General features: G+C 37.1%; 1 protein-coding gene across 4 annotated transcripts in view; it reads right to left on the bottom strand.

The window, feature by feature from the left end:
- Positions 1 to 8,434: 8,434 nt before the first annotated feature.
- Positions 8,435 to 13,032, bottom strand: part of LOC127854036 (ralBP1-associated Eps domain-containing protein 1-like) — a 50,144-nt gene continuing 45,546 nt past the window's right edge. For all 4 annotated transcript variants that reach the window (XM_052388950.1, XM_052388952.1, XM_052388951.1 and 1 more), the window contains one exon: positions 8,435 to 10,678. In XM_052388950.1, the coding sequence (XP_052244910.1) occupies positions 10,507 to 10,678 (172 nt within the window). In that variant the 3' untranslated portion in view covers positions 8,435 to 10,506. The remainder of the gene's footprint in view (positions 10,679 to 13,032) is intronic.

Raw genomic sequence — 13,032 nt, 5'->3', positions numbered from 1 at the left:
TACTAGCGAGTATCGGTACATCAAACGCTCATCTTGGAACTCGTTGGTCAAAGTACAACCTTGTAGTAACTTTCTGTCAAAAAATTAAGCATTTAAAATTATTTAAAATGCAGTGCAAACATATATAACTGTAATTTGTACTATACGGCATGGTATTTTACAAGCGCGTGCTATTACCGGTAGTCGTTGATATAATTGGCGCTATTTTCGGACACTTCAATTTTCGACTCTAAGTTTTCGGACACATGTATTTTGTGAATATTTTTCGTATCTAAGTTTTCGGACACGAATTTTTTTTATTATTTTTAAGTGTCCGAAAACAAAGAGTAATTACGGGTAAGCGTACTAAATACATCATGTGTTTAAAAATAAGCGTACTAAATACATCATGTGTTTAAAAAAGAAGCATGCTAAGAATCACGTTAATTTACATCCTTGACCCACAGGACTGGCTCTTTTACTGCGTTCCATCGGCAACCTGGGACGCGGTAGGATCGCCAGGAACGTCGTGGACTCGTGAGAGTGCATTAAGACTCCGTTTAAATGGGAAAAAAAGAACGCCTAACGTGGACACTTTTGACGACCACTTTAGACGCGTTAACAGTCAAGGCCGATGTTCGGCGTTCAAATAGCAGCCTGTCTAGAAGACACGCAAAGAACTAACTATGGACGCCGTGACGGCGCATATGATTGACATCTGAACGCTGAAGGATCTCAGAATTTACAGGCATTAAAAACGTGGTTGAAAACCCGCGTTCACGCGACGAAAACTGATAGCAGGAGTCAAGCGCGATTGTTGACGATTTTTTAAATATATCTTTTTGACAAAAACAAAACAAATATTCTTAATACAACTTATAGCAATGACAACAATTATTTAACAGCCGTTCCCCGCGGCTTGTATGACAACTGAATACATGTTAGCAGGAGTCATCATCGAGGATTAATTGGGCTTTTACAACTGATGGATACGTCTTCGAAGCAGAAATGTGTGCGCTGATACTATGTTAATCTAGCGTTATAAATGGGAATGGTTTAAGAAAGAAAACGACAACCTGAACAACACTTCATAGAATTCTCCGAGGTTTAAAAAAGTTTCGTCCCAGAATAACGTGTGCAGGCCGCACAGGCTTATCAGGGACGCCCTTTTCCGATTTTATAGAATTTTCGTTTAAATGAAGTCTATAATTAACATAAATCCAGTCTAGGCGGAAAGTACTGTTACACATTAGCCTGTGCGTACCACATAGGCTACTTTAGGACGACACTTTTTGCACATGCATTAAGCCCAGTTTTCCTAAAACAAGACCCCATTCATCTAGACAGATAGGGCATTTTGACGCTTTGCACGGTACTATTTGATCTGTCATACACTAAACGAATTAAACAATGTCACTTTATATTAGACATACTATTCTGTCAACGAATAAAGATAGCTCACCTTTGAAGACAAAATATTCTGATTAATCCGAACGGGAACACGAGAATGGACGCTTATCCCCAAATAATAATTCGCAAAACGAGTTTGTATATCACTGTTATAGGAATGCAGGTGTCACAAATCCGCGTTATTTCATGGCGCTTTAAATCTTCAAAATCATCCCACGGGTAAGGGTTCAATACACGTGAATCAATCGCCGTGAGTCAACTCTGCATTTGAATATAAAAACTAAAAAATATAACAAAAACGAAAATTTGCGAATCTGAAACAGCTTTTTTTAATTTTGTCAATTTACCAAAACGTTGGACGGCCCCTTTAAATCTGTTGAGATAAGTAAGATACATGTAATTGCATATCGGAGGAGTGGAACGGCATCCTATGTTAAAACAGAAGTGAACTTAACCCATTTATGCCTAGTGGACTCTCCCATCCTTCTAAATTGGATCAATTTATTTCCAAAATAAGGGGTGTCTAGTATATTTATTTCTATATTTAGAATATTTCTTACAGAAATTCCTTTAAGCAAACAGCATCATGCGGCGTCTCATCTGGGTCTATGCTGTTTGCCAAGGCCTTTTTCTAGACGCTAGGCATAAATGGGTTAAAAAGAAGAGTACTAAATATATAATTTGTTGAAAAAGAAGCGTATTAAGTATCACGTTAAGTTACATCCCCGACCCACAGTACTGGCTCTCTTACTACGTTCTTTCGACAACCTTGGACGCGGTAGGATCACCAGGAACATCGTGGCCCCTTGTTGGAATGCATTAAGACACCGTTTAAATGCGAAGAACACCTAAGGTGGAGACCTTTTGACGACCACTTTAGACGTGTTAAAAGTCAATGCCTATGTTTGGCGTTCAAATGGCGTCCTGTCTAGAAGACAGGCAAAGAACTAAATATGGACGCCCTGACGGCGCAGATGATTGCCATCTGAACGCTGACGGATGTCAGAATTTACAAGAATTGAAAACGTGGGGGGAAAACCCGCTTGCACGCGACGAAAACTAATAACAGAAGTCCAGCGGGATGGTTGGCGATTTAAAAAAACAAACAATTATGTTCTTACTACAGCTTATAGCGATGACAACAATTATTTAACAGTCGTTCCCTGCGGACTGGGTGACAACTTAATAGATGTTAGCAAAAGTCATCATCGAGGGTCAATTGGACTTTTACAACTGATGGATAGCGTCTTCGCAGCAGGAATGAGTGAGCTGATACAATTTTAATCTAGCGTTATAAATGGGGTTGGTTTTAGAAAGTAAACCACAAACCGAACAACACTATATATAATTCTCTGAGGTGTTTTCTTCCCAGATTACCGTGTGCAGCCCGCACAGGCTTATCAGGGACGGTATTTTGCGCTCTTATGGAAGTTTCGTTTCAATGAAGGCTGATCTTAACAAAAATCCAGTCAATGCGGAAAGTGTTGTCACACATTAGCCCGTGCGAACTACATTGGCTTCTCTAGCACGACACATTTCGCACATGCATTAAGCCCAGTTTTCCCAGAACGAGACTTCACTAATTATGACAGATCGGACATGTTGACGCTTTGAACGGTACTACTGGATCTGTCATACACTAAACGAATCCATCAATGTCACTCTATATTAAACATACTATTCCTTCAACGAATACAGACAACTCACCTTCGAAGACAAACTGTTCTAACTTATCCGAAAAGAAACACGAGAATGGGCGCTTATCTCCAAAGAATAATTCGCAAAACGAGTATATCTATCACTGTTATAGGGAATGCAGGTGTCACAAATCCGTGTTAGTTTGTGGCTCTTCAAATCTTCACAATCATCCCACTTAAGAAACCTGACTTCAATACACGTGAATCAATCGCCGTGAGTCAACTCTGCATAGGAATATATCAACATGAAATGAAACAGATTGTCGAGTCTACAAAGTCGGCTCTAAACCGAGAAGTATTATCGACCAGCTTGTATACAGACCAATTCATGAATCTAATTTATAAAACCATGATTAATACTTTAATGGCCAACTTTTGCTGATCTTATTAGCGTCTACAAACACGCTGTAAATCGCCCTCACATTATATCGATCTGTACCTATGGACGCGATATATCGCCTTAGCAAAACTGTGCACCATTTGGACTTAAGAACCGCGCTCCGGGAAAACGGGGCTTAATGCACAGGCTATTCGCGGACGACACTAAACGCACATGCATTGAGTACTGTTTTCCCAGAGCGATGCTCATATACACACATTTTCAAGAAATAAACGAAATTTGTGTCCGCTATTTATTGAGTGGATTTTCTCGCCTTTTGGCAAATTATAAAATAACATTTACACATAGCTTCTATTTATCTGAACGATTTTGGTAGATTGTGATTAAAATAGATTGAACTTCTAACTTTGCTGAATAATAATTCTCATATACCGTTTCAAGTCCGTCTGATTGATAAAATTAGTACTCAATGTACGCTAGAATATCCCCACACTAATATCTATCAAAACCAACAATACGCCGAAATTAAAGTCGCCATGCCAGTTAGACCTCATCAGCATCAACCTGATTAACCCATTTATGCCTAGTGGACTCTCCCATCCTTCTAAATTAGATCGATTTATTTCCAAAATTAGGGATGCCTAGTATATTTATTTCTATATTTAGATTTCTTACAGAAATTCCTTAAAGCAAACAGCGCAGACCCTGATGAGACGCCGCATCATGCGGCGTCTCATCTGGGTCTACGCTGTTTGCCAAGGCCTTTTTCTAGACGCTAGGCATAAATGGGTTTAAAAGACAAGACAGGGAAATAGTTTTATTTAAGATAAGATACAGAGTAAAGCATAGAGAAAACAATGTTGGCGTGTTTTTTTACAGAAAGCAACGGATTAAATATAATACTCAGCAAGAGTAACATGCACACGGAGAGAGATGTACATGCATTTACACGGTGAAATATTTTCTTATTGAAAGTTTTGTTTAGAACATCTAAGTTAACAGGTCTCAATAGTGATTCAAAATTATAAATTCATACAAATGGTCTAACGTAAAAAAGGTATCAAGAAACCCCACCTTACAATAGTGTAACAACGACAAATGCATATGGGCCGTGCTCTGTGAAAAGGGGGTTTAATGCATGTGCGTAAAGTGTCGTCCCTTATTAGCCTGTGCTAATTATTTGATATTTTTCGTTTAAAGAAAGTCTCTTAGCAGACATCAAGTTTAGGCGGAAAGTGTCGTCCCTGATTAGCCTGTGCGGAATGCACATACATTAAAATCCCGTTTCACAGAGAACGGCTTATATAAAAAAATTAAAGTCTTCTAAATCGCAACAATCACAATACATACCATATCTTTCCTTTATTGGGCTCGTGTGAATTCTTAAGGATTTTGCACAAATCTGGAGCGTGCAACACATTCCCTAAAGCCTACATGCAATATATCGAAATAGCATTCATATGAAAACTGAACTACGTTGTAATAAACATTGTCACTTTTGTATATACATGTAGTTGCTTATTACACGCTCTTTAAAGACAAAATGGAAAAGAACTTCATATATTTTAAGAATGTAAAAATATATTTGAAAATCCAAAACCATAATATAGAAGCTTCCTTATAGAGGTAACCCAGGTCGAATGATGCATTTTGTAATATTAGAAGGCTGCACGGTACTCATCTGGTAAAAACACAACATTTTTAAAACCTCGCACTAATACTTAACAATTCCCGTTTATCTAGATCAATATATAAGGGAATAATAACGTAAAAACCAGTACGTAATACACGTTTTACAATGTAATTTATCCTTCCTGCCTTTACAATTATTCTGTTTCTCCTTTTCAAAACCGTTATTTTTCTCTGTTCTTATTTTATTTATACATTTCATTGAATTGTGTTCTGAAATTTCATTTTATCTATCAACATATATACATTGTTATATAGATTTGGTTATCTTCTATAGTATGCTGACACGTGATATTACTTTATTTATAATTATATGCATTGAAGACGATGAACTTATGTATAAGTCTTAATAAACTGTCTGTTCTGTTAAAAAAATAATAATTCTATAAACGGTCAGTGCCGTATTCCTTTAATACGTTTGAAATTTTACATTGAACGTCATCAACCTTCTTCATCACCGACGAAATTGTAGTTAACAAAGTCCGGAAAACCGTGTCTAAAGAAAATTTCTAAATCCAAGGCCATGTTACTTCGCCTAAAATGAATGGACCGGAACGAAACGCCAACTAATATCTGTTAATCATGCAGGTGAACTCACACACACCAAAAATCAGGTAAATATTAGAAAGCGTTTAGGAAACAAAATCCCGAAACGGAATGCCTGACGGACGGACAGTACGACTGTTATATGCTCCCCTACCGGGAACATAAAAACTATAGCGAGCATCACATAAATCAAATTAATAATGACGCATAAATACGCATGTATGCTTTGAAGTATTTATTGCTGGATTTATAGTTTATAGTTATGAATATTTTAAACAAGTTTCATGCATATAACAGTAATGGTTTTAAAATAACTCCATATATACATATCAACAGAATACATACAGGATACACACAATTTAAGAAACATTTTATTAAAAGAAAATCAAGTACATTTCTCATACGCATATATTCATGAAGAAAAATGCTCTTAATTAATAAAGTTGGATAGAATGGCAGCTGTTTAAGATGCAAAATGTTGCAAATAGTTCGAGATTTCGCACAATCATTTCAGCTTGGAATATAAAACCAAAATGGCAGTTTATCGTAAAAATGTTTTAATATGCTTCAATGCATGTAACATGACTCTTCTGCTTGTGACCGTCATGCTTTTACTACGCTAAATGCAAAGTCAGTATTTTAGTATTTTAAAACATTCAAATAGCATTACCAGTACATTCTCATTTATGAAATTCTATATAAATTTTAAATCACATTTGAATCTGCCTAATGGTTAATCTGAAACTACAAACCGTAACGCAACTTTTGCCTCCAAATGCAAACCTAACAGGGTAATGAACAACTTCAATAATAACACTAGCACCAAAATCAGTTCAATAGCAAATAATATTTATAGCACACGGTTTCAATAAATGGTGGAAAGTCGAAATGCAGATGAACACGAATAAGCACTACTTACTAATTCATCATATTAGGCCAAATTTACAAAATTCACAATGATTTTTGAGCTGTGGTAAATACACGATGTAATCTTGGACGACACTTTGCCCGCATGTTTTAAGCCCAGTTTTCCTAGAACGAGGCTCAATTATTTCATTAAAGTATGCTTCAATTCAACACAGCTCTAGGTAATTTATCACCAAAAAAGTAGGTCTACTTACTGTAATGCAAAACCATCAGCTTTTTATCTTAATAAACAAAAAAGTATTTGTATGCTCTTAGATAAAAGAGAAAAACAAACAAATGAAATACTGTGTTCAATACTATCATAAATTTGAGACGGACTGGGAAAATGGGGCTTAATGCATGTGTATGACATTTCCTCCAAGATTAGCCTGTGAAGTCTGCAAGAGACTTCCTTTAAAACAAAATACCATAAAATCGAAGTGTCGTTCTTAATAAGTCTGTGCCAACTGCTCATTCAAAAGATACTTCATAAATCAAACACATAAGCTTCTTATCTAAATATGTCTAAAGCTACCATTAGCAATTAATTCATATTTTTATCTTACTGGGAAAAAAATGTATAGGTTTTCAGTCTTAAGAAACAGTTTATTGACAATAAGAGCTTTCTCACATAACAGGCAGTGAATGAATCTATCGTTCTATATGTTTTTAAACAACTATTCATGTTTGAATCCAATGACACACGTCCAGTTCAGTAGAATATTGGACGGTAATCTGGTACAAATGAGGACAGCAGTCTGGATGATAAATAAATAGTCATATAATAATACATCATCTCTAAAATCAATGTAAAAGAACACAAATCTGTTCACACTGTTGTAATAAACATTGAACTAAATATGAGACTCATTCTGGGAAACTGGGCTAAATGCATTTGCATAAAGTGTCATCCCAGATAAGCCTGTGCAGTCTACACAGACTAATCTGGGTCAACGCTTTACGCACATGCATTAAGCCCCATTTTTTCCAATTTGAGGCTCCAATAGGGAAATAACAAACAGAGTTGTAATCAGATCATGTAGACCGGCTGTGGGTATTTCCGGATACATAAGACATATAATGTTACATAAAGCGTTATATTTAAGACCTGAATCTGGTATAATACAGTCATATGGGACTCAGACATACATTTCATCACCAGAGATACAGGTCAATATAATTGATATATAATTCATATTTTATCCACATGCAAGTGCATACAATTTAGAAATCTTGTATATAAAACACAGAATAGGTATAAATAGCAAACTGGCATAACTCATGTTTGTGCATCTGTAAAAATGGCCTTAAACAACATTTGTCTGATAACATATTTGTATTTATCAACAGGAAATGTACAAGGACACAGAAGTTTCAATATTCCTATATCGAGTAAATTATAACTATAATTTTAACTGTCACTTAAATTTCTTTTCCATATGCAACACTAAAAAGTAGCTAATGTTCAAGACTTAGCCTGATTTCTTATGTCTATTGGACCTCTCCAAAAAGCATAAGTGTACAGTCAGCAGTGAAAATGGTGGTTTTAAGATGAAAGCATTTTAGTCGCTCTCTGAGAAAACCTGGCTTCATGCATGTGCAAGTAATGTCCCAGCCTGGCTTCATGCATGTGCAACAAGAAATGTCCCAGCCTGGCTTCATGCATGTGCAACAAGTAATGTCCCAGCCTGACTTCATGCATGTGCAACAAGAAATGTCCCAGCCTGGCTTCATGCATGTGCAACAAGAAATGTCCCAGCCTGGCTTCATGCATGTGCAACAAGTAATGTCCCAGCCTGGCTTCATGCATGTGCAACAAGTAATGTCCCAGCCTGGCTTCATGCATGTGCAACAAGAAATGTCCCAGCCTGGCTTCATGCATGTGCAACAAGTAATGTCCCAGCCTGGCTTCATGCATGTGCAACAAGTAATGTCCCAGCCTGGCTTCATGCATGTGCAACAAGTAATGTCCCAGCCTGGCTTCATGCATGTGCAACAAGTAATGTCCCAGCCTGGCTTCATGCATGTGCAACAAGTAATGTCCCAGCCTGGCTTCATGCATGTGCAACAAGTAATGTCCCAGATTAGCCTGTAAAGTCCGCACAAGCTTATCAGGGACGGGGCTTTAAACTTTTATGAATTTTTTTTCATTTATAGATAGTATCTTCTAAACAAAAATCCAGTATAGTCGGAAAGTGTGGTCCTTGATTAGCCTGTGTGGATAGCACAGGCTAATCTGGGAAATCACTTTATGCACAAAGGATTAAGTTTTGTTTTCCCAGAGTGATGACTCATTTATATTGGAAGTCATTCGTATTGCCAAGAAGAAATAAACTGGCTGGCATTCTAATAGCACAACTTACTATCTTATAATAACATTTACAAATCTAAAATTATTTAAATTGGTTGAACGTTTAACCATTTGACAAGGTAATACATAGTGAAACAAGAAATAATAGTAACAAATAATTAAAGATCTATTTCTGACCACACAAGATATCCACCTTTACCCGGTTGTTGAATATCTAAATTAATGCCACGCAAGACTAGGCAAAACATAGAGTCAATATCGGAAAATATTGTTCAGCAGTTCATTCAACATTTCCACTTATTCTTTTTATCCTCACAATAAAATACCGTACTCCAAATCAGTTGCATATATTGCACAAGGGAACAGTTTTCTACAAGTCTCTGTAAGACCACTCTTCGCCACAGTAGGGACCACATACCCTTCAGTACAGCTAGGCCTATAGCTATCACACAGTAAGGACCACATACCCTTCAGTACAGCTAGGCATATAGCTACCAATTTGTCTCATCGGGTAGTCATCTGTTTTGGTATGTCACTCGGTCAAGTGTTGTTGATAACCACATCTTCAGACAATGAAATATCAACATTGTTTTTTACTCACTTAACAGCCTACAAAAATGAACCCTTTACCACTCAGAAATGCACTTTGACGCATTTGAAGTCCTTTAGAAAATCAAATTAAATTCAAGTCCTTTTTTAATATATTCAAGTTTGAAAGGCTTCATTTCCAGCCCTAAGATACTGATGAGTAGCAAACAGCTTAAAACCTGAACAGACTGAGTGTGACTCACAGGCTGTTATGGTTTTATACTGTTTGCACATAGCCATTTTCACTTTGCTTCTGAGTGGGAAAGGGTTGACCAAGACTTGAGAAAAAATTTTGTGTACAAGAACACCAACAAAGGAACATTAAAGACCCAATTAATTGATAACTCAAACAATCAATGCCAAATCGAGAAATGAAATTACTTTTGGACAAATTTCAAGAACTGATCCAGCTCTCCAGCTGCTCCTTTTTTAGAAGCCTTTTGTACTTTTTCTCTTTTAATAAACTTTTTCTGATAATTTCCATTTCTGTGTGACATACCAAAACAAGACTATACCAGCTGCGTCATAGAAAAACTGGGCTTAATGCATGTGGGTACAATTTCATCCCAGATTAGCCTTTGCTGTGCACACCAGCTAATCAGGTACAGCACTTTGCTGTGCACACCAGCTAATCAGGTACAACACTTTGCTGTGCACACCAGCTAATCAGGTACAACACTTTGCTGTGCACACCAGCTAATCAGGTACAACACTTTGCCCCTCCCGTTTTTATGGACTCTTGCGTTCAAAAGAGATCTCATTTAAATGCAAATCCAGTCTAGACTGAAAGTGTCATCCCTGATTAGCCTGTGCAGACGGCACATGCTAACCTGGGACGACACTTTACGCACATGCATTACCCTCAGTTTTTTCCAGAACAAGGTTCATATGACAGGTCAGTATCCCAACCCATGTAGACAAGTCTGCCTCCCGCCCATTCAGTGTTTCAAGGAAACATCGCAGATCCAGATGAGACGCCGCATCATGCGGCGTCTCATCTGGGTCTTCGCTGTTTGCCATAGCCTGCGCAGTCCGCCGTGTTAGCTGGAGAATGGTCTCAGGTGCTCTAGCTGGATCTCCAGCGCGATCCTTTGCTCCATGACCTCTTGGAGCTCCTGGTTGAGTTCGTGATTGAGTCGGGACAGCATCGAGTTGCGCTCCTTGTGTGTACGTATGGCCATGTGGAGCTCCCTCTTGTCTCGACTCGCCTGTCTGAAAACAACGAGGGTGAACCAATTAACTTATTGTGACATTCAACAAAATGCACTGTAGGTTCTTTTAAATAAAAAATACTGTGGATCATTAGGGGGATAGTATTTCCGCATAAAACGATTACATAATAGTAGCTTTCAAGGAAAACTTGTGTAGTTTGTACAGGCTAATAAGGGACGACACTTTCAGAAAGACTGGATTGCTGTTTAGAATAGACTACCTTTAAACACCAAAATAAATAAAAACAATATCTGTCGTCCCTGATCAGCCTGTGTGGAGTACACAGGCTAATCTTAATGATACTTTATGCACATGTGTTTAGTCATGATTTCCCTGTACTCAGCTCTTATGGCTGTAAAAGTTCTTAGAAACATAACCCAAGGCCCGTATTCACCAACCGATTCTTAGACTTAAGAATAAAGAATAGACTCAGTTTTTGAATATATACAGGCCTCCACTGGTGATTATGTCATTAACATACATGCCAGACGTCCCGATCTCGGCGGGACAGTCCTGCTTTTGGGCCCTTTGTCCCGGCGTCCCGATATGAAACCATTTGTCCCGACATTCGTAAAAAACAATGTAAGGTCTATAGGTTCCCAATAAAATTCGCTATTCAAGCTCTGTTTCTCTAACACTTACCACCGCCAATCCCTATATTGCCCCCAATTAACAATCCGATTCTACTTCTCGTGTGTACCAGTGTTGTTTATGACACCTTATCAGTGATTTATCGGCTAATTATTGATTTTATCAGGCATTCACTGACACACCATGGTGGTCTTCAAGATAATGGTCGCTTATTGCTATCTATAGTTGTATTATAATGAAATAAATGTTGAAAATGTGTTTGTTTTTGTCTTTGTTTGAAACGGTATACAAATAATTGTTTTGTAAAATTAACTCTACGCCATTAATGAGTCTTTTACATTCAATGTTTAGTTCCAAAATAGCGGGAATGTGCAATAAACCAAAATCGCAACAAACAGTCCAATAAGTGATACCCATCCTGTCTAGTGTAATTGGGTGTAATTGTAATAAAAACAACGAGGTGCTATGCGTGACAATTTGACCCTACTCCAATTAAGCTAAAAACAACGAGGTGCTATGCATGACAGTTTGATCCTACTCCAATTAAAATGTGTATGGCCGCGCATTCCGTGTCAAGCTGATGTAACTGTTCGGTAGATAGTTTACTGTAACCCGTACTTTCAGTGTACTGGATAGCCTCCCCTGCGTTAATGTTTGCCATTGAAAGTAATACAATGAGTATTGTTGTCGTAATGTTCCAGATTTTTTACTCTAAAAAGAAGAATATTATCTTCGTTGTTTGCTTTTGTCTTATTTAATAAAACTGTTATTGTTATGTTTTAGATTTCATGCTTCATATCAGATGTTTTATGTCTTGAATAAAAGTATCAAGAGATTTTGATAGTACTATACTGACTACAGTAAAGGTGGAATGATAGATCGTTTTAGGTGTCCTGCTTTTTGGTCAAATGTCCCGACAATTTTTTATGGAATGTCCCGCTTTGTTCCTAAAAAATTCTGGCATGTATGGCAATTAACAAAATGTTCTATATGAAGAATAAAATAGATAGAGATGTTTACTGCAGAGTTTGACTCAAAATTAAAGAAATTATTGAATATTCTAATTTAAAGAATTTTCTTTATTCTTAGACTTAAGTCTAAGAATTGTTTGGTGAATACAGACCCTAGACAAACCAACAGTTAGAAGGATCTATATTTGTTAATTAGAAAATATTTACACAAAGCATATTTGGCTTCATAAGACTGTATCAAGCTTGATATAATTGTATACAAACTGTAAAAAAAAGCTGAAATGAGATGAGATGATTTCTTTTTTGCTAAACAAATTCACTAGCCCTAAAAGCCCAAACTGGGTTTACTAATACCGTGAATGCCTTGAACAAACCAAAACGCCCAATAGAAATGCTTGTTGTGGTGATAACCATCAGAGAGAAAAAATCTCAAAATTTAAAAAAAGTAGTTTAAGTTCCGTGTACTCTTGACTCGACCTTACGTAAGCAGCAAGATTACCCTTTGGCGTAGTTTGCTTACATGCTGTCTTATATAATCTAAATAATGCAAGCGTTAACACTTGATGTGGAAATACCATGAAAACCAAACATCATCAACTTTTATTTTTTTAGATGGTAAATAACAATCACTGTGATCCTCGTTTAAGGAAAACTGGGCTTATGCAAGTGCATAAACTTTCTCCCAGATTAGCCTGGGAGAAAAGGAAATCTTTTTCCACATAGACTGGATTTTTAACAGAAAAGCCTTACTATAATCGCGGAAAGTGTCGTTTCTGATTAGCCCATGCGGAC

Source organism: Dreissena polymorpha, chromosome 12 (genome assembly GCF_020536995.1).
Source record: "Dreissena polymorpha isolate Duluth1 chromosome 12, UMN_Dpol_1.0, whole genome shotgun sequence".
NCBI lineage: Eukaryota > Metazoa > Mollusca > Bivalvia > Myida > Dreissenidae > Dreissena > Dreissena polymorpha.
Note: the sequence above shows the minus strand (reverse complement) of the source record. Positions and strands in the feature narration are given on the sequence as shown.